Source organism: Anolis carolinensis, chromosome 1 (assembly GCF_035594765.1).
Source record: "Anolis carolinensis isolate JA03-04 chromosome 1, rAnoCar3.1.pri, whole genome shotgun sequence".
NCBI classification, from domain to species: domain Eukaryota; kingdom Metazoa; phylum Chordata; class Lepidosauria; order Squamata; family Dactyloidae; genus Anolis; species Anolis carolinensis.
Window position 1 is genome coordinate 174813876 of NC_085841.1, and position 27086 is coordinate 174840961.

The following is a 27086-nucleotide window of genomic DNA, read 5'->3' on the forward strand; positions in this document are numbered from 1 at the left end:
TTTGTTTGTAAATTCATTTTAATATGCTGTAATACACAATTCTATTAACATTAATAAAACTGATGACTGAAATTAAAGATACATAACCTAGGCTTTAATTCCCAGGGCAGCAGAAAGAATAAAGGGCAGGACTCTACCATACATCAATCTCTATTGTGAAAACATTGAACTGTAAGGGATCGGTGTTTTCCTTTCTTCCATCCAATGTGTCCTTCTAACTTGAAGAAGGGGGTTTCCTTTGGATTTGAAAGAAGGAAACCTTTATTCTTCATATCTACTCCTTGAACTCAAATAAGAAGCAAAAACCAAAAAACCAGTTTCATAACATAGATGCCAGATCCAGTTTTCCTTACACCAATCAACTCAAACCGAAGACAATGTTCTGATCACGAGTCCTCAGGTCAATCAAGCCAAGGGATAGTCCCTGCGCAGGAGGTATTAACAGAAGTCATATTAAAGCAGTGAAAAGAAATTCCTACTGGCCTAGGAGTCAGTTCAAATCAAGAAAATTATGTCATCTGACATCATGATTTGATTGTCATCTTGCATTTTTTCCAGGGCTATATTGACTTCTTCAGGAGAAAAAGGGCTTGGGTTGTCTTCATTGATGGATTTCATCAGACTCTTCAGGCCCACAGACTGTGCATGGGCCTCTCTGAACACCCCCAGAAGAGCACTCTTGAATTCTTTAAGCCTATGTGTGCAGAAGAAACACATTTTCAAAGAGTAAGATCCTACTAGTCCTATCATTTAGGACTGATTTAAAATACATCTAGAGGTTTCCACTGCATTGCTATGCCACTCATGCACTAACTCTCCTTACTAAAGCAGCTATAGGACAGTGAGAATAGTTTTCAGAGGGAACAATCAGAATGGGAGAGAAGCCCGAATGAAGCGACTGGAAATGCACCTTGATTTTCCAGGCAATCTGTCATCACAAAACAGTTGTTTCAATAAGGTCTCTCTGCCTTCTCTATAGCCATGTGCATTTTGGAACAGTTCAGCTTCAGACAAAATACCTAAACAGAATATCTAACCCCCCCCTTCCCACACACCCTTTTAATGGTGCAGGGGGAATAGTAAGCTCTTTGGGGTGTTGTGTCGCTTCCAGGCTGTATGGCCATGTTCTAGCAGCATTTCCTCCTGATGTTTCGCCTGCATCTGTGACTGCCCTCATTGCAGAGGATCCACAGATGCAGGTGAATCATCAGGAGAAAATGCTGCTAGAACATGGACATACAGCCCAGAAACCACGCACCACCCCAATGATTCTGGCCGTGAAAGCCTTCAACAGTAAGCTCTTTTATAACAAGTCAGATTTTTTCTGCATCTTGATCAGCAGTGCCTACTCTGAATGGAAACAATTTTCAACTTGATATATATTGCCATCACATTTCTTCTCTATTGATCCTTAAAGAAGTAAATAATTAATTATTACATTAATTTATAGGATGAAGGGGTGCTTCAATAAAACTGCAAACATTATTTTTATATTCTTAACCGCTTGGATTGGAATCCCTTGCAGCAAACTGTCAAGATTCAATAGCATTAAGGCAGCTCACTTATGCAATACTTTTCCAAATCACATGCTCTACAATATTAAAGCATATATTGCCCTTATGTAATCACATGGAGAATTCATCATTGAAACATAATACAGTATATAGGCACTTTAATAACAATATTCCGGCAATGGTCCATCAGGCAAGGAGACAGCAATATAAAAGTTGCTTGTTGTGTCAAAGATGTTTTGCCCAAGCAAATAACTTGAGGCTTTGAAAAGAATGAGGTGTCAGAATAAATATAATCTACTTTACTTTATTTTACTGCTATAAACCCTAGCAATTGTACACGAGCACTTGAGAAAAACATTTTATTAAAATCTGTCCTATAATACTTTGTTTCATACTACTCACCTCGATTCAGAGAGCTTTGATTTCATTTCCCCAGTGTCTGTGGGTTCAGAAGTCTTTGGAGTATGGGCTTGAACTAGAATATATCAAGGAAGGAGATGAAATGAGCAAGATGTTATGTATTTCTTGTTTATATCTACAAAAAAGGCCACTGAGGCAGTCTAACAAGAAGGCATAGGTTCAAATCTCACTTTAAAAGTAAACTAACTGTATATATTTGGATTTTACTTGATATCAGTTTGAATCCTCCATCCATAAAACACAGGCAAAAGGATGTACAGCTATTGATCTGCACAGAGGTGATAGGAAATTCAAAACTGCACAAAACATAGTATAGGAAAATGGAATGTGAGAAGCAAGAATCACAGGAGGCCATAAATAGCAAAGCAAGTAACAGGGCTTATAAATATTGCAATACTTGGTGTGTGTGTGCGTGTGTGTGCAAGCGCGCGCACGCGCTAAATTGGACAAAAAGGGGACATTTTCAGTCAATTACAGTTTTTCTCAAGAAATGGAAATGAATGAAGAAATGGGGCGGAATTAATATAGAGGAAGGATATAGATATAGATATAGTGGAGGAAGCAGTAAATAACCGAGAAATAATCAAATCTGCAAAGGTTTCAACCACAAATGTGGAGGGATGACTGTACATGGACATTATCAGAAATCAAATAGATTGCAAAGTTGTAAGATGAACAAGATGGTGGTCATTCCATTCTCTCTGACAAGCAAGACCTGGACAGACTATTTGACAGACTCTGGAGTAGTAAAATTAAAGTCAAGCTAAAGAGGCGCACTAAATCACCATCATGCCTAACTACAATCTGAAGAATATACCTGTAGAATTAAAGATAATGTAAAAATAGAATTGCACGATTAAAAGCCAGAAAAATTGTAGAATGAAGTCACAAGCACTGGCAATCCCTCATTCACAGGGCCACCATGTGTTAACTTTGGTTAACTTGATGGCAGTTATCAATGAACAATGCTATTAAAAAATTAAAATCCCGCTCAAATCTATTCAAAGCAAAGGATAGGGGGGATCTGTTCACCTTCTGGCATTTCTTCTTCAGTGGCTTTAAAGTCATAAGGATCGTAGGTTTCCTCTTCCATGGTCTCCTGATCACTAGACTGTGTCTTCCTTCTGCAAAATAATAAAAAGTTAGCAGCAATGTTTTTATCAATTCTGTATGAGAAATTATTCCATATTAGTGACTAACATAGATCATACTAACTCTACAATAGAGTCTGAATTATTTTGTGAAAATTAATTCATTTTATGTATTTTCCATGTCAGACTAAAAACTATTGGAAGTTGGAGGGAGGGACAAAGACAAAGTTCACTTTTTTTAATTTAATTTTTATTGGAAGAAATAAAGTAGCCATTTCGTTCATTCATTATTTTCAATGTCTAAAAACCAAAGGAAGAAAAAATATGGTGAACTAACATTCTGAAAGATGAAAAAAGACAAACAGAAAAAAAAACAAAAGTCAAAAAAGAAAAAAAAGTGGAGTTGAAGACTTCCAATCTTCTCCACTGATATTTTAATTATCTATTTCCCAAGTAATTATATTTCTAATCCCTCTTCGTGTCACTCTCCTTTGGAGAACAATTGTCCTAATAATTAATCCCTTCTGTCCATTTCATTTTTCTTGTTTCATAAATTTCGTCTGTGGTGTCCAATCTGTTACCTTCTTTTTTCCCTGAACATCTTGGTTCATTAATTGAGTTAATTTGGCCATTATTTGGCTAAATAATGTTTATTTTTAGCATCCATTGTTCCCTTTAGATCCTTTCAATTTCTGGAATTATTACAAAGCATACATCTAAATAGTGAACCATGCAATAATCAATCAGACAAATAGTTGGCTAGTTCCACAGTGACCTCAATGTATCAATTATAACAGACAGCTATAAGAGGATGAAAATAGTTATAAACCATCCAGTAGACCAGTGGTTCCCAACCTTTGGGCCTCTAGGTGTTTTGGACTTCAACTCCCAGAAATCCCAGCCAGCTTACCAGCTGTTAGGAGCTGAAGTCCAAAACACCTGGAGGCAAAAGGTTGAGAACCACCGCAGTAGACAATGGAGCATTATGTTTTGGTACTCCCTGAAAGCATAATATAAGATCAGATCTCCTGGGTAACTGAAACATTTGGAGAAAAAGGTTATAAACCATTGCTATAGACTCTAATAATAACGATAACAACAATAACAATAATAATCTTACCCCTCTTTTCCCCTTACCTCTTTTTTTGTTGTCTTTCATTTTCACCTGTAACTTCCTCATTTGTTTCCTGGTCTGTATCATCTTCAGTCTGCTTTCTACGTTTTCTTTCTTTTTTCAGGACCTTTTCAAATGAGAGAAGCCAACCAAGCTACAGTTATGCTTATCAGATGTCTTTAGCAGTTATAAAATAACAAAATTTCACTGAAGCAGCTAATTAGCAAAGTGGCACTTCACACAGGAATGGAAAATTTCAGTGGGGCAGTTCCAACTTCACATATACACTGATGATATTTATGCTAACAGTACTTGACCAAAAATGACATCTTGGACCAGTGGCAGATAAACTGATTAAAATGCTGAGCCTGTGTGTGTGTGTTGATTAAAAAGGCTAGCTCCATGTTCAATGTAAAACTCTCCTCTTCAAACTACCCTTACCCAAAGTTTTGGTATGACCACACTTGGAATACTGGTCAATGCACTGGAAAATCATATCAAAGAGCTGATAAAGGTGCAGAAAGGGGCAATAGAAAGATTAAGGAACTGGAGCTCTGAGGAAAGGCTACAACACTAGCTTTTTTAACTTTGGAAAAATATATAAGGGGGAAGTGTATCTACTGAATTTGAGTGGTATCACATAATAGAAAGACAAAGTACTTTTTTTTCACAAAGTACTAATTGGCTACTGAATGGAATGTTAGGAAATATGTTGATTAGTGAGATATCTAAGGGGATTTTAAAGAGGCCAGTTGGTCAGGGATGAGAGGGAGTCTTGTCAAGATCAGGCATTGGTAACGGGTTTAGGAGTCTGAGTGGTGAGGAAGGTCAGAGAGAAAGAAAAGTTTGTATCAGTGCCAAGGTCTACCTAACTCTGACCCCAACTAATGGGGATGAGTGTATGGGAGAGATGACTTAAATCACGTGTCAAACTCAATGCCAGTGCACTAAATCTGGCATTCAATGTCATTTTATGAGGCCCTCCAGATACTGGACGACAACTCCATTATTCCTCATCATCAGAAATCATGACCAGAGCTGATGGGAGTTGTGATACTGTAATATCTGGAAGGCTGCAGTTTGTTCTGATTAGTCAGAATAGTGGGTTTGAATTTAAATACAAGGCTTGTGGTTATGATGCCTGACTTTGAGATGTCCTTTAACCTTTCCCACACATCAGAGTCCCATGTGTTGTTGGGTTGCAGTTCCCATGATCCCCAGTCCTCATGGTGGATAATACAAAGTTATGGGAGTTGTCATTCAGTAAGACCTGGGGGCACAAACTGGGTAAAAAATATAGAGCATGGACCGCTATGTATAAAAATTATAGTTGGCCCTCTGTATCTGTGGATACTTTGTCCACTGATTCAACAGCCTTTTAAAGGTAACCATATGGCTGACGTGGCCCTTGATGAAAATAAGTTTGACACCTCTGACTTAAGATATATAAAATAAGCAATCTGTGATGTTATCTTCAATTTCTGTTGAATAAATATTTTTGCATTATAAACTTTTTCCTCTGAGAATGCTACATATTGTAAAGTTGCACTGCGACATGGTGTTTGTGGTGGTTTCAGAAAATAATCAGAGGGTGGTAGGTGGCGATTGCTGAAATGTCTGAGACTATTTGAATAAGGTGAGTGGATGACAGTTAACAGACTCATAGTTAGTTTATGATGGTGAGAAAGAATGAAAGAATGAAGTGAGGTTAAGAGAATCTAATAAGCAGACAGGAGGAATTGCTTACAGTGAGAGCAGAGGTGGGGAAAGGAAAACCCCTCACTGTTGGTGGTACCCAATGTTGGTGGCAGCAGTAGCAACCCTCTAAAGTCTCCAAAGCTGGCCACAAAGGTCAAAGGCGGTGCTTGGGATATATGAAAGCCCTCACATTTGATGGCAGCAGACGGTTAGACAGAACCTTGTAGGTGGCCACTAGGCAGAACGGTTTCCAAAGAAGACCAAAGAAGTCTGGCTGATAGTTATGTTAGCTATCTATTACTTCCACTATATTTCCCACTATGTTTCTCACTATGAGTCCCTAAACAACCCAAGTGGACACTATGTTAACAAGAACACCAGATAGGACAGGAAATTCATCAAAACCAGCATACCTTTTGTTTAAAATGTGAATGCACAACCCGAACTAAACTGCCAAATATTAGATCTGAGAACCACACTGCATCAGCTAAGTATCTATCCCAATTTGGCTTTGCATTTTGTTTCATTTGAAAGCAGGCAACATTACATTTGTCAACACACCTTTCTAAAGTAGGCAAATTGAACAAGCTCTAAAGCAGCTTCAGCATCTTGTTTGCCAATTGTTTTACTCATCCTTGCTTTAGCATGTGCAGTTGAGAGTCGAATCAGTGTCTCCAATGTGCGGGCTGTAATAGGAGAAGTCTGGAAAAGAACAAATGTGGGCAATCAGCCCCCAAAGGACAAGAAAGCAACAGATCCAGATATTTATGGTTGTAATGACTCAACAGGAGAAACCCACATTCAATGGGAACAACCAACATGACATAGCTGCTTGTTGCAACTGAAGCACAAGCATATCAACAGGAGAGCATTACCCACTTTATGTGATCTTCTGTGATATAAGAGACAGCAAGTGTCACAACTTAATCTAACTTGCAGGCTGCAGTGGATCATATTTGGCTGCCTTCCAACTGTATTGATATTAAACTGTGTCCAGTGCTGTAGTTTTGGCATGCAGGCCCTCCACCAGAATCTATTTGGTTCTCAAAGAAAGGAAGAAATTGTCTTCTCAAAATTTAGAGGTTTTTCTCAAAACAAAAAATTAAGACTTCCAGACAGAATTATCCTGATCCTACAAATAGCCAATCTACATTATCTGAAGGCAAAACATGCATCCATTCAGCAGCAGTATGTACATCCAGGACACTTTCTAATTTATCAGAAAGTTAAACCTTGGTTCAGCCATGTGCAGATACAATGCTCCAGCCACAAAAGTGCAAAAACAAACCAAATATAACATTCTGTCAGAGGCAGCATGTGGTATTCAAATCCAGTCTGCAGGATCTTTGGTCTAATTTGCTCTTCCCCCACCCTTTTCATTAAAAAAAAATCTCACTTGGTACTCACTCTGGCAATATCTGAGCTGATCTGATCCTGACTGCGAAGGGAAGAATATTCCTGTGCTATGAAGGCAGCAGCCTCCTCAGTCAAGACGGGCTTGAGCATCTTGGCAAAATGAATATATTTCCTCATGAATGCCACACTTACTATTTTCTCTCTGTGTAACAAAGCAATCAAGTTTCATAAATATATCAGCTTCAGTTGCAAACATACCAGGCTTCATGCTTTTAAGAATCAAATAACACAGCTCAAGGAGTGTGCCAATATGTAAAAGTAACCAAGTAAACACTTTCATTATTTAGAACAGTGTGGTCCAACCTGCAGCCCACCAATTCATTTTTGTTGGCCCTTGCCCTTCTTACTGGAAAAATATTTTAATTTAACATTTGGAAAAAATCATTTACCCTTCTTACTGCTTTAAGTTTTTAAGAAATGTTTTCTTTCTGGAATGTCTCTGGCCCTCACATTCCTATACTAAAGTTTGATTGGTCCTCGGGTAACTAAAGGTTGGGCCACACTGATTTAGAACTTGGGACTTGGTGCTTTAAAAGGAAAAAGAAATCTGAGAGATCAGGCTATATGACATGCTCAACAATGTACTCCCATTATCTCTTTTATCATAACACATAGGATCATCCCAATGAAGTCAGACTGGTATCAGATCCAAAATAAATGGATGTATTTTACCCAGTTCTCTATATAATATATAACAGTTGAGGAATTGTCTCCTGTTACACTCCTGCCTATGCAAATGTTGTCTCCCTCCCCCAGAAAACTGATCAAGTTTGTGAGAGTCATAACAAAAATGTTCCTGCCAACCACTGAGGGGTGCAAATTATCCCTTGCCACAGGCCCAACGTCATTAAACTTCAGACCGTGGTCCATGAAGCCAAATAATTTCTGGCAGCACTATCTGCAAAGCCAGGCATTGACTTCAATTATTCTCTTTTCTTGGGCCATGTCCTTGAACTGGAAAAGGGAATACTGCCCAGGAATCTTCCTAAGCATAAATATAATACATTAAACTTCCCTCATTCACTGTCTTCAACAATTAGCAGTTTCATTTGAAGCTGAGAAAATGCTGAATTAGTACACGTGGTTGATCATTCACCAACTGCCCTGGCTTTAGGGTGAGAGAAGAAGAGAAAGGTACAGCTTCACCATGCCTCGGCCCAGAAGCAGATGAAAGGCCCTCCCTCCCTCCAAGTGCCACTGCCCTGACTGTGGAGGGAGAGAAGAAGCAGGCTAGACTTTTTCAGGCACAGAAGCAGATGAAAAGTCCTCTCTCCATCCAAGATGCCACTACCGTGGAGCATACTGACTCCATCAAAGAGCCAGCATTTGCTGGACTTAATCCCCTCCCACAGTGCCATGCCATGTCCTTATGTCCAATTTAAATTGTGAGCCAGAGGTCATGGGACTGTTAAATTAACAATCTGTAAGGCTCTGAGAGTCTACACAGTGAAATATCAGGGTAATTAATATTCTTAATAAATAAATGCACACGGACTATCCTCAAAAAAGGCTACTGAAGAAAATGCTTACTTCCGCCTTTTAGGTCCATGTAGTAGGTCATCGTGTTTCTCATACACTTGTACCTCCTGGTTCTCCTCTGCAGCAAAAGCAGGATCATCGGTAGCCAGAAGGTCTACTGTGCTTCCTAATGGCATGGCTGCAAATATAAAGGAAGAGTTCCTGAAAGACACCCAGCTAGGATACTGGACAACATGATAACATATACAAGCTGCATTTTCAACACAAGAAAATCACATTGTTCTTTATTGCTATAGTGAGAGTGCAAATTTAGTAAAAACAGTGAAAACATTTGAGATATACTGATATGCCTCTGCAAAGACTGGTTTAAAATCAAGCACATCATGCTGATAGGAAATAAACCTTGGGCTTAATTATATTATTCTTATGCCTCTAATAATTATGTTGAAAAGTAATGTTTAGAGTTCTGTACCTTGTCCTATAGAGGAAAGAGCCACACTTGTCAAAGTTCATTCTAATAATCAAATATGTCTAACTGAAACAAGAACATATTCACTCCTTTTTGCAATTATCTCTACAGAAAGTTGTTTCCCTGTGCCTATTTTAGACTGTAAACCTCTTAGGGAAAGCAGCCCATTTTGTCAACCATCACATGCATTCAATCTAAAAGTATGTAATCCTTAACTGTTAGGAATACTTGGGTTCTCTTGATCCCCAATATTTGATATACAGATATACTACCTCTGAATTAGGACATTTAACCTGGTTATCTTGAAGGAGCCACTATTAAGGACACATAAGATGATTAGATAAGGATAGAAAAAGCAGTTTGTGGCTAAATTAAAAGATGACTAATAACAATTTTCAGTAGACAATCAGCATGTGAAACTTGTATCATGACTAACCTTTAACTCCTATTCCACTCTACTGTTGTTAATAGACCCTGAGACTTCTATTTTATAGAAGCTTTACTAAAGCTCCAAAGGCCTATAATGGATACCTCATAACCTCTGAGGATGCCTGCCATAGATGTGGGCAAAACATCAGGAGAGAATACTTCTGGAATATGGCCATACTGCCCGGAAAACATACAACAACCCTGTGATTCCAGCCATGAAAGCCTTTGTCAACACCTATAATGGATCCTTCGTGAAACACATCTTTCATCTTCTGTCTATGCAGTGAAGCTCCACTACAGCTACAACTCCTGCTTTTTATTCAGATCTTTTTATCAGAATTGGAAAATTTATTGCAGGAACAGTGTACATCCATAGTTGTAGGGACTGTTCCCTTGCATCTAGCAGGATTTTTCTATGCATCCAGTATCAATGTGACACACATAGGCAAATTCTGATTTTCCCTTTACCTTCCAGCCTGGATTCTGATTAGATGGGATAAATTGTCCTTTTGGCTATTATGTTAAGGAAACAGTCCTTGACTGCACAAAGGCAATAAAACATCTATGAAGATTTAGAAAGCAAAATGAAGGGCCAGAAAATTGTAACTCCATGAGACATTTTTACTAAATCTCCGCTTACTACACTGAAAGGAACAGGGAACAGACACTCACCATCCCCATCCTGTTCATCAGCTGCCCTGAAACGATGCATTCGCAAGACATGGTCTGAGATCTCTCTATCTCGTTCCGGATCCATTTGATCCAAAACGATGAAAAGCAAATCAAAACGAGACAGCAAAGAGTCTTGAAGGCCAATATTCTCCATGGGAGTTTTGTACTGATCATACTGTAAGGAGGAATCAAAGATGGCAATTTTATCGCTTGACTGTTAGAAAGTAAAATAAAACATGCAGTGTTAAAGGTGTGTGTGTCAAGTCGACTGTTAAGCCCATGAATTTCATTGGGTATTCTTAGGGAAGGAACCATCTCAGGTAGTTTTGCCAGATCCTTCTTCTGAAATATAGCCTATTACACCTGCTATTTATTGGAAGTCTCCCACCCGAGTACTAACTAGAGGTAACCTGCTAAGCTTCCAAGATTAGATGGGATCCAGTGACTTTAGGATATCTGGACCATGATACAGGTGTATAGGTATTCAAAAACATTTTATTAAACCAAATCTACAAATCTTCCCACTTGTAAGAAAAATCAACTGTTTTTCTGTTCTGAATATTTAGAGAAAGGCCATCCAGTGGTTGCTATGTCTTTTATTCTGCGATTCTTTCAGGAGGAAAATGGCAATGACCCTGATAAGTCTGATGCCATCTGAAAAAGCCAGTTATATTGTCACATGTCCATGTTTGGATCCTTGACACTCCTGCCAACCCTCCACTTGTGGATACCAAAATCTGTGAGTGCTCAAGTCCCATTATATACAATGGCATAGTGAAATGGTGTCCCTTATATAAAAAGGCAAAATCAATGTATAATAATAATAATAATAATAATAGTAAGTATTATTATTGACATAAAGACACAGTATGACACAGCAAATGAGATATATATGCTGGATGATGATGATGATGATTATTATTTATAAGCCATGGATATAGAGGGCTAACTATATTTAATCCCTTTAACTGTCACAACCATATTTATTTAAAATAGTCCCATTAGGGTTCAGTGTACTTACCCTGCCATACACTGGATTGGCAGCTGCCAGAACGCTGCAGCGAGCGTTGAGCTGAGCCTGAATGCCTGCTTTAGCAATGGTAACGTGGCCTTGCTCCATAACTTCATGGATAGCTGTGCGGTCAATATCAGACATTTTATCAAATTCGTCAATGCAAACCACACCCCGATCAGCCAGGACCATGGCACCTGCCTCTAGACAGCGCTCTCCTAAAGAGAAAATGTTAAGACCAGAGAGGGGATGGTTTTGAATACACACATGAACACAGGCATTTTCACTTGAGCGAATAGGCATGAATTTGTAGAAGCTCCACTAGGTGGCAGAATTACAAGGAGGATAAGTCCCAATACTATTCTAAATGTTTATCATTCCAAGCCTATGACACAAAAACAAGAGTGGCAGAAGACATTTTATTTTTATATATTAAATAGGTATACAACAAAGCACAATTCCTCCTCTTTGTTCATATGCTTTTTGGTCAAATGTTTTGCATCCTCCCCCCTTCACTTATGTGATTCTGTTTGGGGTCAAGACCCCTACTTAAGGAAGCTTTGTTCTAAACAAAATAGAAACAAGTAAACCTAGATACACTGACATACTCATTTATTGCAACCAATGAATATTTAATCTTCATATCCATGGCAGAAACTAAGAAGCCTCGTGTTAACCAAAGAATACTCAATCAGACCAGTGGCAAGGCCCAAGGCGGATTGATCAGCAAAAGACAAAAATTGCCCTAAAAGTCAATTTCCAGCTACAACAGATGTCAACCTCCACATGGTCTCTTGACATAACAGAATATGTATTTCTGGTATTCAATACAATCGTTTTACTGAACCTTCATTCCTGCTTTTAAAAAAACCCTGAATGAATTCAAAAAGAAAAAAGGAAATATATGAAATCTAAAGTATAACAAAAACTTCCAAATCACCACCTATTTATGATAAGAGGCACTTGGTCAAGCAAGTGGCAGACCAAGAAATCAGCTGCTTTAACATTAACAGTAGTCCAGTCCAGGGCTTCTTAAACTATGTGTCTCGAATCCAAACTCATGTTGGGATCACAAAAGAAAAATGGGAACAGTAAAAGGTTTCTGAGTGCCATTCATTTACACAATATATTAGCAACTCTGCAGAAAATGTTTTAGATGTACTTCACAAAAAGGAAAATCAGCCTGCTTAGCAAGCCTTGCAAATGCTGATTTGTTATCAGAAAATATTTGATTTTTATCTCAATCTTATACACCTATATACCTAAGTTCTTGTAAACATTTCTTGTGCGGAAAGGGGTTGCGAGTCAGAAAAGTTTAAGAAGCTCTGTTCTAGTGCCCAAAAGCAAATCTGCTACCCCTAGTTCCCTGTGAGCTTTAGGCTCACTGCAATGTTAAATTCCCACGCATGATGCATGAGAGCCAAACACTGTAGTCACTCTTTTGCCTTACAATCCAAAGTGCTCCTTACCAGTTTCTTGATCTGTGGTGACTGCAGCAGTCAAACCAACCCCAGAAGAGCCCCTGCCTGTCGTTGGGATGGCCCGGGGAGCTGTACACAACACGTAACGGAGCAACTGAGATTTTGCCACAGAAGGATCACCTGAAACAGAGGGAACAATCGTTGGATGCTCTGAGAAAAACTTCTCATTAAACACCGCATAATTCCCATAACTAGATGTGAATGTCCTCAAGAAATGTTACCCAAAGTCTGTCCCTCCAGTGCCCAGCCATACCAATGAGCAGGATGTTAATGTCCCCTCTGAGGCGGCTTCTGTTTTCCAGCACTTTCTCCACACCCCCCAGAAGCATGCACAGAATGGCCTTCTTGATATATTCATGCCCATGGATGCTGGGAGCCAGAGACTTGGAGAGCTGGTCGAATACATCCTATGACAGAGGAAGGAAAGAGGACTATAGAGGGGAAGATAATCATTTCAAGTGGCACCGAAAAGCAAAGTTTTTATTTCAAGGTACAAAGCAGCATATTCAGAGAAGGAGATTAATACCATTCTGTAGAGTATTTTGCCACAAAAAAACTCTAAACTAAATAAAGTTAAGCACTCAGGCTAAAAACGTTTTGATTCCGACAGGCTTTTACAAAAGGAAGTGTTTAAGATCATTTCAGTGATTTTAGCCACCAACAGGTTTTAATCAGTTTTAACTGTTTATTTTTAATACTGTTAATATTTAATTCTATTTTCATATTTGTTTGAATATTTCTAGGTTTTAAATGGTTGTGACGGCGCGAGTGGCGCCATCTATATGTTGAACTATAAGTTGCAAGATTTGAATTGTTGTATCATGCCTGATTTTGCCCTTACCCTGTAAATGTAGTTGGATTGGTTATTTATATCTGTCAATCAATGTTGTTTGTACCTGTTATATTGCTCACTCAGCAAAACTGTTTGGCTCCACCTCTTCCTGGAGTAGGACTGTGTTTCCTCCTTTTCATTCCATCAGCAAGTTCTCTATCGGATGGACGTGAAAGAGAGGCTTGGCTCAAAAAGCCCTTCAAAAGTTACCTCTCAGCATCAATTCTGAGGTTCTTACCCTTGGGACTCACACTTCATGTTCAGGGCCAACCTGAACAACGTTGAGGAGTTTCAAGCGCCTTCACATCAGTCCTTTGGCAACAGAGGAAGACTCTTGTCTTCAGATATAGGTCATTGGACTGAGGCTGAGTTTGCTCCGGCATTCACAGCCAGAGAAAGAGGGATCTGGACAAGCTTCATGGACTTAAACAATCAAAGACTGTAATGTATGTTTTCTTTTACCCCCCTTTGTGAACAATAAACCCAGTTTTTGAGTTATCTACAGTGTTTTGGTCCTTGGGAGTTCCAGTTTCCCTAAAGGAGGGCAAGAAGCAATCCCCTGGGGAAAGATGTCACGTCCATGCCTCTTTCACTAAGAGTACAGCCCCAGGCGCGACGGCACAATGGTATTGTATTGGTTTTGTTACAAGTTGCTTTTTGGGCTCTTTTTTAGAGAGAAGAAGTGGGATACAAATAAATAAAATAGTAACATTTAAGTAGAAGACTTGTGTAATTTAAAAAAAATGTTTTATGTAGTCTTGATTGTTTTTAGATTTTTACTGTGAGTATTTTAAACTGCTCTGGAAGCTGCCTCTATGAGAAAAGGAGCACACAGATTGAAAACAGGAAGCATTACTGAGTTCTGTACTCATGAGGGATTGTCATTATGAGAGAATAATGTAAACCTTCACTCAATATTCCTTTTCTTTATTATAGGCCATCATCTAACAAAATTCTTGGAGCAGCTTTCAGTAAAAGCTGACAGTATGTTAAGCTGACAGTATGTCAAACCTGACATTGCTATCGTAAGAATGTCACATCTGCCATACTGTCAGCTTAACAACTTAACAGTATTTTTTTTACTGAAAGCTGTTCCAAGAATTTTGTTGGATAGTGGCCTATGTGCTGTATTACTAACACCATTGATCTCTAGCATACCTTTTGGTGGGTTTTGCTGAATTTCTTAATCTTGTTAAGATCACTGGAAGAAAATTCAGGCTGAACTTCCTTGTTCATTTGCTTCACCTGGCAAGCGATCAGAATGGTCCTACGGATGGCAAAGGGAGAAAATGATGTCTTATTACAACCTTTCTACAGTCACTGTTGTGGTTTAGTGGTAAATATTTTCCTATCCAGTCCCATCCCCCTGCCAATACAACTTGTATACAAATATATTCTTTTTCAGACTCTTCAGAAGAAACAGCTGTTTTTATACCACACTCCAGATCTATTCCCAATGAACACTTCTGGACTTCAATAATTTATAAAAGGACTCACGACAAGTTAAAAGATGTCTACAAGTAATCAGGCATGGGATTTCTGAATATCTATGTAGGTAATATCATGTACTGAACTTCTAGTCCCAACTAGACCCACCAAATGATAAATCAACTTATCCTACTGATTCAATGGTCCTATTCTACTAGAACTTGCAAACGAACAACTGCAAACAGACCTCTTATTAAAAGGCCAATATAACTTCTGTCCAATATAGTGGGAATGCCCTTCTACAATTAACTTCAAATAGCCTAAAACAATATGCCTGTAGTTTTACTATAATCTGACTGATAAATAAAAATATAAACCTATACTCTATTTTTCCAGATAAGGCTATGTGTTTGTCCTAGTTAAACTGTAACGCTATGCTGTATCCATTTTTATCAGTTGTATAGGTCCAAGAGAAGTTCTCTCTTCTTCTATTTGTCTTGTAAGTTGATACAATATAATCAATAAAATGTATCTTGTTATTGTACTTATACAGCGAATCCCTTTACAAAACTTATCAGGGTGTCTGAGAAATGCAACATGTAAACACAGTATAAAATAATGCATTTTTAAAAATAGACTAAAAAACTCAAAGTAGGAAAGGCATAACTAGACAAAATGATTGTTTTTTCTGTGATCCCTTTTACATTGATCATTTAATGCAGCTTGAAGCTAGATTCAAGCTACAATGGCTAGACAATGAAGGCTCAAAAAAGTGTGTGATTGAAAGACCTTAAAGGTCTGTTGTTTACCACCTGGGCCACAGGCTGGTTATATGATTTTCTATGTAATTATTATCTGCATAGCGAAAACACTTTCTTCAATACTGGTTTCCAACTTCATTAAATGATCAGTGTAGATGTGTACTATATTGGTGGGATTATATTGTGTCCATCAAATGAAGCTGAATCCCTCCTTCAATTTTTCAAGGTTTACAATCTAGTTTTCTGAAAGGTCACCTTCTTTCAGAACTTCACTGAATGCCTTCCCAAAAAATAGTGAAGTAGGTATCTCCAGGGAGAGGGAGCCCCTTTAATGATGAACATGTTTTTTACAGGCTCCACCTGTCTTTTGCTATGTTTTCAGATTAAATCTTTTTATCCACTCAGATCTTTTGATTTCAGTTTAGGCCTGTTTTTTTTCTTACTGTTGCAGTTGTCCAGGGTCTACTGTTCTCACCAACAGCTGGGCTCACTCTATGTCTTTATATACACAGTTGCTGTATATGGCAATAATATTGTTTTATTTTTTAAAGCTAGTGCTTAACAAAGCAGCCAGATCTTCTGGGAACTTTTCAGGTAAAAAATAATACCGTCATGAGAAGAAAAAGATCATCGTATCATTTAGGAAAATTAGTTTCCTACTAGATAGCAATGAGAAGTACACATTGCACAGGAGCTCCACAGCAGTTATGCACTAAGTCAACAATAAGCAACTGTCTCGGCTCTTGCTGGGAAACTGAAATGTATGGTATCGAGTCAAAGGATTTCTTTCATACTGCACAAGTTACCTAAATGTTCCTGAAGTGTAGCCTCCTTTCTTCCCAGGAAGGCAGCGAAACGTCCCAATGACTTGCACTCGGTCTCCTGGCTTTACCCCATCCACCAAGTCATCATCTAAAATGATGTCTACGGAGCGAGGGAGCTGTCCAGCTGGTGCTTTTTCTGGCATCTCTTGAATTGTGATGGTCTGATGGTCCTTGTAAGTAGATAGGCCAAATTCTGTTTCAAGAGGATTGTTTTCTTCATCCTAGACAACACACATTTTTTAAAAAAGGTTACTTTGCTTTATTTGGAGAGATCTCAAAACTTGTTCAGAGCATAAAAACAGTAGTGTGCTTTTCTTTCCTTGATTATTAGGAGAGAAGAGATCTGAAAACTTGTTCAGAGTATATAAACAGTCCTTGCAAGCACTATAAGGCAGAAAATGTACATCAAGGAAAATGGAAGGTTAGCAGCATCTATTCCTTTTAGCTATAAAATAAAGCAAGGGGAAGGGGGATCAAAGCTGGAAGTGACGACACATTGGTTTTCAGTTCAGAGAGAGTCAGTTGCAGGTTTGAAGAGACTTCACAACTTTTTACATTAGTTCCAGGTGAAATGGAATGTGCTCTTAGTCCATAGAAATTAGAATATTGAGGGTACAGGGAAGAGCTTTCAAAACATTTAATTTTTATGACATACTTTATAGACATTTCATGACAAGTAATTCAGCAAATCGGGAAGGTAAAACAACTCCTTACAAGAGGTTTAGACACATACATAAATTGCAGTAACGAAATGTATGGGGACACAACTTATCTCATGAAAACCTTTCATTTATATTTTCAAAAATGTTATTTGTAAGGTAAGACATACATTTCCAAGATTTTTTGCCATTTCCTGATATGTTTGTGCAACACAGCTACACACTGTAGTTTCCACGCTAAAGTGTTGCAACACAAGAGTTTGGAAAGTTCTGGTATAGAGTATAATATGACGTAATTAGGCCTATTTTAAATAGTAACTTTCAAGCAACCAGAAACTACATTTATCCAGCATCTACCAATCCCCATGGGTGTCGGCCAGGGCTGTAGCCGGGAGGGGGGCGGGATGCAGATGGTGGTTAGGGGTTCAACCCCCCCCCCCCATTTTTTTAAGGTTTTACAAAAAACCTGGTTTACTCATGAATTTTAAGTGGTTAACCAAATCCCCATGAGTATCCACTGAAGTTTATCTGTCTTGAGTGTCCACTAAAGTTTATCGATGGAGCCTGATTTCTAAATTATTTTGCATTATGGAATATTCTTCATGATTCACCAATTTTTTTCTGGCTATGGTCCTGGTGTCGGCTATCTGAGAGTCTACTACATTTCATTTTTCTGGATTTACAGATTTTCAACCTGTAGAAAGAACATAGCTCAATTAAGCATAACTGAATAAAAGACCCTCTGAAGGACTCCTTTTTTATTTGAAGGAATGCTTTAAGAACATTAAATCAACTTAGTTCACCTTAGTAGGATAAGCAGCTGTGGAAGGAAAAGCTTCCAGAGATGTCATGTCTGTATACCGGCGCTCTATAGTTTTCTTTGTAGCAGGGCAGTAATGTACACTGCGGACTATCTTTGGGCGTATCAAGGAGCCTGTGTTTGGATGAGAAGGAAGCAAAATCTTGAGTTTGTACAGTTCACACCCTTCCCAAATGAGCATGTCAGGTAAGACAGTTCACTACTAAATTTCACTTCACAGAATATTATTTTTTATTCTAACACTAACATATTAATTTTATGTAGATTCCCTGAAAACTACATCCCTCTAATTGCAGTGTAATTTAATCTTAAGCTAACACGCAAACATTACAGGACTCTCATACCTTAGCTTTTGAATAGAGGATAAGTGAAACAAAATCTTCTGGACATAAAACCTGATGGCACCCACAGATGTGCTGGTTCCTACCTAATAACCAAATGCTAGTGCCTCCCTCAGTAACACATTACCAATATACCCATCAGAACTGGGGGCCATTCTCAGCCAGGATTGAAAATAATAATTATTAGTAGCATTTTATTTCTTTCCTGCCTCTCTTCGTGACTTAAGGTAGGTCACAACATACCTATACTTAGCTTTTCCTGTCAAAACATGATTATCTACCTAGTCTTCATCCCTAACATTTGGAAAGTACAAAAGGCACTTTGAAAAGTGAACAAGATAAAGATTGTATGGTTAAAAGTGCCAGCTTTTGGATATAATGTTGAAGACATGGGGGGGAAAGTGGCCTAAAAGACTGAAAGACATACTGTGCACTTTATTGGCCCAGCTCCAGATATTGGAATGATTGCACACATATATAATTTATCGCCTGACCCCACCGAATTCCATAACAGTGCTTTGCTTACTGTTTATTGTGTTTTATTGTTTATATGCTTGTTTTATATGCTTGTTTATGTGTTCTTGTATTAAATGTATTTGACACCGTATTTTATGATGTACCAGGCCTCGTCCCCATGTGAGCCACGCCAAGTCCCTTCGGGGAGATGGGGTGGGATACAAAAATAAAGTTATTGTTGTTATTGTTATTGTTATTATTATTATGATTATCTTAAAGAAATGTTCATAAATGATGTACAGACACCTGAACCCGACAAGACTATCTGAGGTGCATAAATGGTCCAAGAATACATGCTGGAAATGTAAAATGCAGGAGGGAATGCAAGGTATAAGCAGGAACTATCAAACGTCATTGACATGTGATAAATGTAAGAAGTAATGGAAGCAGTTATAGTTGCTAATGGAAAATATATTTAAAACAAGAATACAGTTGAGACCAGAGTTGTTTTTATGTGGATTACCAAATAAGCAGATAAGGGGCTTAGATTGTTCTATGCTCAAAAATGAAAAAACTCTGTAGTACCAACAAAAGAGGATATTGAAGATTTTTGAAGAGTTCCTTAGAAAGAAGTCTTTAGATATTTTTTTAAAAAAATGGGAAGTGTTCTTATATTTTGTAAAGAAGCAAGACTTCTTGGGGATTTTGAATACTGGGGAGTCTTTTGTATAATCATCAGGCAGAAGTTTACATGTTACTTAAGTAATAACGAGGAAGCAAACAATACTTTTTACAGTTATGTCTTTGGTATAGACTGGAGAAGTCAATTTGTAAACTGTTTTTGTTTGTGAATAGGGATGGAGAGTAGATCACTGTTTGCTTGTTTTATTTTGTTACTTCTGTTGTTTTGTGTGTGTTATAATAAAAAAGAAAACTGCAGAAGTCTAGGCACTTCTTGGAAAAATCAGTTCAGATCAATGGGACCATGCAAATATAAATCAGGCTCCTTCCCTTCCTCTCCTTTTCTTTTTATCTTTATTTTAGCAGAGAGGGATATACCATATGATAAAGTCTCCAACCATGAGAGCCAGAAGTGGAGGGTAAAGTTAACTGAGGCCCCTTCTACATTGACATACAACCCAGACTATCAAATCAGATAATTCACATTATCTGCTCTGAACTGAATTATACGAGACTAAACTGCCAAATAATCCAGATCAAAGCAGATAATGTGGATTTTATATGGCCTGAGAGGGGGCCTGAGAGACTGTCAGAATAAACTATATCACAAGACTACCACTGGGCATCCCCACCCAACCCCTTTCACTCACATTTTGTAACAATGCCTTCCACACAGACAATGCAGCTGAGAAATTGTGATGTCAATGTCCGAGGTGTCACATGTTTGGAACCAAAGCTCCCTTCAAGTCCAATGTAAAAATCTTCATACTGCTTCGAATAGGTTGCATCAATAGAAGCAACGAAGTCCTTCAGGGCACGTTGGAATGCCACCATCTCTTCAAAGGCACTGTTTAGCAAACTGAAAGAAATATGAGTCAGACTTGGGCCCCTTCTACACTGCCATATAATCCAGATTATCAAAGCAGATAGTCCACATTACCTGTTTTGAACTGGATTATGAGTCTACATGGCCATGTAATCCAGTTTAAAGTAGATAATCTGGATTTTATATGGCAGTGTAGATAGGGCACAGTCAATGCTACGCAGAAGGGGAAAAAAATCAAACTGTTGTGTCAGACTCTATTAAAATGTTAACAACTGCCAGGTGTTTGGGGGAAACAGGTTGAGTATCCATTTTCCAAAATGCCTTGGACGAAACATATTTTGGATTTCAGATTTTTTTGAATTTCAGAATATTTGTATCTGTACATAAGAACGTAATAAGATATATTGGACATGGGACCTATGTCTAAATGTCAAATTTATTTGTATTGCATATGCACCTTATACACATTGTGCATTTTATAAATAATATATTTTAATAATAATGTACATGAAAAAGTTTTGTGTACAGTAAACCATCTGAAAGCAAAGGTGGCACTATCTCAGCCAACTATGTGGGCAATTTTTTTTTCAGAACTCGGTTTTATTGAAGGAAACCTGTTACTTTTTCTCTCCAATCTGGCAAACTTACATCTTTGTTTATAAAGAGAAACTGCACCAGCTTTTGTCCCTCATTAGAACAGGGCTTCTTGAATTGTGGGCCCTGACCAAATGGGATCCAAAAAATTGGGGAACAGTAAGTAAAAGTTTTTTTGAACATTTACATAAATCTATTGTATAGTGTTTACAGTAGACTCTGCAGAAGATACTTCAGCTGTATTTCAAAAAAAGAAAAACCACCCTATTTAGCAAGCTTTGCAACTGCTGATTTGCTATCTGTAAATGTTTTGATTAGTATACCTGTATTATATACCTATATACCTGGGGTCACATAAAAATTTATCAGGCAGAGAAGGATTCCGAGTGGAAAAGGTTTAAGTCCTGGCATTAGAAAATTCTCGGGCACATTTACTAATTACAAATAGCAAGCTAGGGACTCTCTTCTGATATAGGAGCCCACATAAATATACTAATTTTTTAATGGCATAAATAATGACATAACTCTACAGTTTAGGTCTAGGCCGATACCTTTTATGCATATCACAGAAAACATGTGAATTAATTTCCCCCTCACTAAATCTTTTCTATGAGTACTCAATTTGTTACTGTAACATGTGCTTTTGAGAAGGAAACTTTTTGCCATTTACCATGGAGCATACATATACATGCAGCATGCTGTTCTTTGTGTTTCTATCTTCATGTGACTCAATATTCAATCCCCTGGAGCATTATATCTCTATTATTGTGAATTTAATACTTCTTTACATGCAGAAGTGTATTCATTTCTACAATAGTTGAAGCATATGTTCTTCATAATAGTTTATTTATTTATTATTTATTACAATATTTATATCCCGCCCTTCTCACCCAACAGGGGACTCAGGGTGGCTTACAATAAAACACACCTGTACAATACACTATAAATCAGTTAAAAATTAACTTACATAGGATATTCATAAAACGCATTATAAAATACAGATAGGCGTGTTCAAGTTTAAAAGACTGGGTCTGTCAATTGAGTTCCAGCGTACATAATAGTAATTAATGCTGCTGATTCTTATTCGAAAGCCTGGCCCCACAACCAAGTTTTAACCTTCCTACGGAAGGATAGGAGGGAGGGAGCCTGCCTGACTTCAATGTTGCACTACATGCAACAGTAGCAAGTGTATGTTTAAACTTATCTTGCTGCTTTTTGTAGGGCTAGCAGTTTTTAAACTGAGAAGATGTGAAAAAGAGGGAAGGAGAAACACTGCCCTGAAAACCCCTGGAGAACCCCTGGGAAAAAATACATAAGCCAGACCAAACTCCTTATAAGTAAAGGAGAGAGAAAGCAGAATACAATTACATGAAACACAATGCTGACAACACAGGTACATATATACCACATGCAAAAGACTTACCGACTGGCTCTTTTTTCATTCTTTCTTCGGAGATCATTGATATTCACAATCAGACGATACCGATTGTCACTGATCATGTTGCGGACTTTATTCTGGTAAATTCCCCGATCCTCCTGCAATAGAGTAAGTGTTACCAAGGTTGTGGCATTTATTTTTTGCTTCAGATCTCTCTGAAAGGAATTTCTTTAGGGTACAAATTAACATCCTTTCCCTGTTTTATTAAAGGTTATTCTTAATCTCCCCCCCCCCCCCCCGGTGGACCACTGAAAATTGAATACAACCATTTTCTTTTTCTGATGATGATAAACAGTTTAAGGAACTACACAAACTATTATATGAGAAATAGCAGGATACAATGGGTCCTCATAGAGTTTGAAAGGGGCCCCATGGGTGATCGGATCCAACTACCTGCTCAATGCAGGGTCACCAACTAAAGCTGCCCAAGCTTTTTGAAGAGTGCAACGTCTATATTGACCATTAGTTCTCTTCATTAACAGAACATCTGGATTTCTTTATCAATGACTTGGATGATATAATAGAAGGCATGCTTATCAAATGTGCAGATGACAACAAATCAGGAGGGGAAGATAATACTCCAGAAAACAGAATCAAAATCTCAAACGACCTTGACAGATTATAACTGGGCCAAAACTAATCAACTAATTTTGACAATGAGAAATACAGGACATTCCCTATGACGCACACTTACGTATGTCCTTGTGGTGCTGGCTCAGTGGAGACAATAAGAAATGTATTGTTATATTGTTCTTTCTACAGTGGCTTCCAACATACTTTTATCCATTCAATTCTACAAAGCATTCTTGGAAGAATTGATGAGTTTTATATACACTATTTGCTTGCAGATCAGAATCCAATGGTAACAATTAAAGTGGCCAGCTTTTGTGCAGCAGCACTCACTTGTCGGCAAAAAATAACATCATAAACTTAAGGGGATTTTTACCTGTATTTAATGGTATTTGTTTTTGTATGATCTTGTTATTGATATTGTTTGTTCGGTTCTACTTGTTTTGTCTGATCCGTTGATTACAATAAATCTTATTCAGCTAAAAACAGCAATGGGATTCAAGGGCTTCACCAATAAGCGTGTTGCTTTCTGCTGCTTCTAGGGACTAGGAAATGGAGCAATGCATTCAAATTTCAGGGGGGAAAGATTCCACCTAAGCGTAAGGAAGGACATTCTGACAAGAAGAGTTATTTGCTATCTGGGAAGTTTGATGGAGTCTCCTTCTCTTGAAATGTTTAAGCAAAAGCTGGATTGCTATCTGTCAGGAGTACTTTGATTGTATTGTCATGCATGGCAAAATGGGGCTGGACTGGATGGCCCTTAAGGTCTCTGCCAACTCTGGCCCCTTGCACACAGTTGTATAAAATCCACATTGAACAGAAAAGTTACATGATCACCATTATTAAATGACTGACCAGTGAGATAAGACATAAACCAGCTGAATACTAATCAATCAATCCTACATCATACAAAGAGTATGATCAACTATGTCAAAGGCTGCAGAGAGGACAGGGAGGATAAGAACTGGATAAGTCCTTTTGGGCCCCTTCCTCACAGCTGTATAAAATCCACATTGAACTGGATTATATAACATTGTGGACTCAGCTAACCCAGTTCAAAGTAGATATTGTGTATTATTTGCCTTGATATTCTGGATTATATGGCTGTGTGGAAGGGCCCTCTATGGGTCTGAGGTCTTGATGCCAATAGTAATAAGCTTATTGCTTTCATTAAACAGGAAAGGGGAAATTGATAACAGGATTCTCAAAACATTAGAAACCACCCTCCATTGAGCGCATTCCAGGCCCCTTCTATACTGCCCTATCAAAGCAGATAATCCACATTATCTGCTTTGACCTGGATTATATGAGTCTACCCTGCTATATAATCCAGTTCAATGCGAATAATCTGATTTTTATATGACAGTGTAGAAGGGGCCCAATTCTCCCTATGACACCTTCCACGCAGCAGTATAAAATCCACATTGAACTGGAATATATGGCAGTGTGGACTCAGATAACCCAGTTCAAAGCAGATATTGTGGGATTTTCTGTCTTGATATTCTGGGTTATATTGCTGTGTGGAAGGGCCCCTAGGACGATGAAGCTTGCAGTATTAGGAGTGGATAAAGCAAGCCTGAGGAAGGCTGCATCAACGTCTCAGCTGCCCCAAACGGCTCTCCCCCCCCCCCCCCCCGCTTTGAATTCTGCATGGCGCGAACTAAGGGCCAGGAACACAAGGGGGGCTTCCTTCCCCGCCTTTTCCTCTGCTCCCGGCTCACCTCGTCGTCCAAGAAGTCCAGGTAGTCTCGTTGAGCCTCTCGCAGCTCCGCGTCGTCCAGCGCGCCTGCCGTGGGGAGAGCCATGGCGACAGGAGACGATGCTTTCTTCCGCGGCCTAGAAGTCGCTTGTGCACAGCTTCTCCGGAGGCCTTGGCGCGAAAACCTGACACTTTTTCCCGCCAAGGGAGGAGCCAAGACGCGGCCTCGAACCTTGCCGCTCCATTGGTCTAGACAACGGGACTGCTGACCAATGGTGTGCCACAGATCGGAAGCACTCCCGCCTTTCCAAAGTGTAGCCAATCGGTGAATCTGCGTCTTTAAGGCGTGAGTCATTCTGAGTCTCTTGACTGTAGCTCTGCCAAACTGGGGGCCCTTCCACACAGCTGTATGCAATCCACATTGAACCGCGTTTTATGGGAGTGTGGACTCAGGGACTTTCCACACAGCCATATAACTCAAATCCCACAATATCTGTTTTGAATTGGATCATCTGAGTCTACACTACTATATATTCCAGTTCAAAGCAGATAAAGTGAGATTTTGTTCAGCTGTGTGGAAGGGGCCTCAGTTAACCCAGTTCAAAGCAGATATTGTGGATTATCTAACTTGATATTATGGGTTACATGGTTGTGTGGAAAGACCCTGGGTTATCTGAGTCCACACTGCTATATATCCGTTCGGGGCCGGGCTGTGGCGCAGCTGTTGAGCAGCTGCCTTAAATCACTCTGACCATGAGGTCATGAGTTCGAGGCCAGCCCGTGGCGGGGTGAGCACCCGTCAATTAAAAATAAAAAATAGCCCCTGCTCGTTGCTAACCTAGCAACCCGAAAGATAGTTGCATCTATCAAGTAGGAGATAAGGTACCACTTATAAAAAGTGGGGAGGCAAGATTAACTAATTTACGACCTGGAATGAGGAAGTGCCGTCAGTGTGGATGATGAAGCAGCTGCTCCCCCCTGTGGCCAGAATCGAACATCCCCTCAGAAGAAGGTTAACTTGCCTCTGCGTGTCTCTCTCTGTCTCTGTTTGATGTGTTTATGGGCATTGAATGTTTGCCCTATGTGTGTTATAATGTGATCCGCCCTGAGTCCCCTTCGGGGTGAGAAGGGCGGAATATAAATACTGTAAATAAATAAATAAATAAAGCAGATAATGAGGGATTTTGTACAGTTGTGTGGAAGGGGTCTCAGTTATTGTGGATTATCTGCCTTGATATTCTGCGTTATATGGCCGTGTAGAAGGGCCCCGTGCGTAAACCTTTGCATTTAATGTCTTGACAGTGTTCCGTGTCCAAAGAGGACTGCACCATGAATCAAAACGAGTCTTAATTGATTTACCTGCTAATTATGAAAAAGTTCAAAGTGCAGTGAAGAAGTTTAAACCTGAACACAATCCATATTGGAACAATCTTTATGTACAACATGACCCCCATATCGGCAGGGATTAGGTTCCAGAAAAGCGGAAATTTCTTAAGCAAATGGGGTTTCCGGGTCGTTGCAGGAAGCGTCGGCGGCGGACTTCTTCCAGCAAGACAGGAAAACTGGCGAGACGCGCTTTGTCTAATCTAACGAGGGCGCATGCGCACTCTGAATGTGTAGCGTTACCAAGGAAACGGTGGAAGCGTGTGGGCATGGCAACCCGCGGCCGCCGCGCGACAGAGACTCTGCCGTCCGCTGCCTGCCGCCATGAGTTCCCAGCCGGTGCAAGGGCTGCCCATCCTGCCGGGCTCGACGTTTCGAGACCCCACGGTGAGGAAACCCAAAAGCCTGGTCCTTTGCCTCGCCGCCCCACGTCCCACAGGAAGGCCCCCGGTGGCCTCTCCCCCTTCTTTGCGACGGTGCGGCATTTCTGCCCTCAGCTGCCGCCAAGAGGAGCCCTGTCCAGAAGGCCCAAAGGGGGCGGGGCAAGAGAAGCCCACCGGCAGTGTGCGCGCGTGCGCAATTGGGACATTCCTGGAATGCAAGGGTAAACCGCGGGGGAAATAAGGCCAAGAATGCCCCGTTTGCGCGAGCTTGAAGGCACCAGACACACAAAGCCTTATGGCCGGGGGCGTGGCTTGTTTTTCTTGTGTGTCTTGTGCCTCTTCCACACAGCTGAATAAAACTCCACATTACGTGCTTTGAACTGTGATATATGGCAGTGTGGACTCGGTTCAAAGCAGATATTGTGGGTTATTCTGTCTTGATATTCTGTGTGGAAGGGCCCTGAGACTCAGCCTTTGTGGGCACAAAGTCCTTGTGCAAGCTTTGGGTCTCATGTTGTGCAGACCTGCTCTAGAGACTAAGGGCTCTTCCACACAGCCACATAACCCAGAATATCAAGGCAGATAATCCACAACAT

At 39.4% G+C, this 27086-nt stretch overlaps 2 protein-coding genes across 3 annotated transcripts in view; one reads left to right on the forward strand and one right to left on the reverse strand.

The window, feature by feature from the left end:
• On the reverse strand, positions 1–25094 carry mcm3 (minichromosome maintenance complex component 3). The gene is made up of 17 exons (XM_003215199.4): positions 24747–25094; positions 22441–22553; positions 20248–20456; positions 18103–18233; positions 16623–16861; positions 14786–14894; positions 13049–13202; positions 12784–12915; positions 11324–11532; positions 10303–10477; positions 8784–8910; positions 7245–7395; positions 6399–6539; positions 4163–4266; positions 2967–3058; positions 1917–1989; positions 1–694 (listed from the first exon to the last, which is right to left on the reverse strand). The coding sequence occupies exons 1-17, from the start codon at positions 25077–25079 to the stop codon at positions 496–498; spliced, it is 2691 nt and encodes an 896-aa protein (XP_003215247.2). The 5' UTR covers positions 25080–25094; the 3' UTR covers positions 1–495.
• Positions 25095–26336: 1242 nt separating this feature from the next.
• The window catches only part of efhc1 (EF-hand domain containing 1), a 34634-nt gene continuing 33884 nt past the window's right edge, over positions 26337–27086 (forward strand). For both annotated transcript variants that reach the window (XM_062959376.1, XM_062959367.1), the window contains exon 1: positions 26337–26494. In XM_062959376.1, coding sequence (XP_062815446.1) covers positions 26432–26494 — 63 coding nt within the window. In that variant the 5' untranslated portion in view covers positions 26337–26431. The remainder of the gene's footprint in view (positions 26495–27086) is intronic.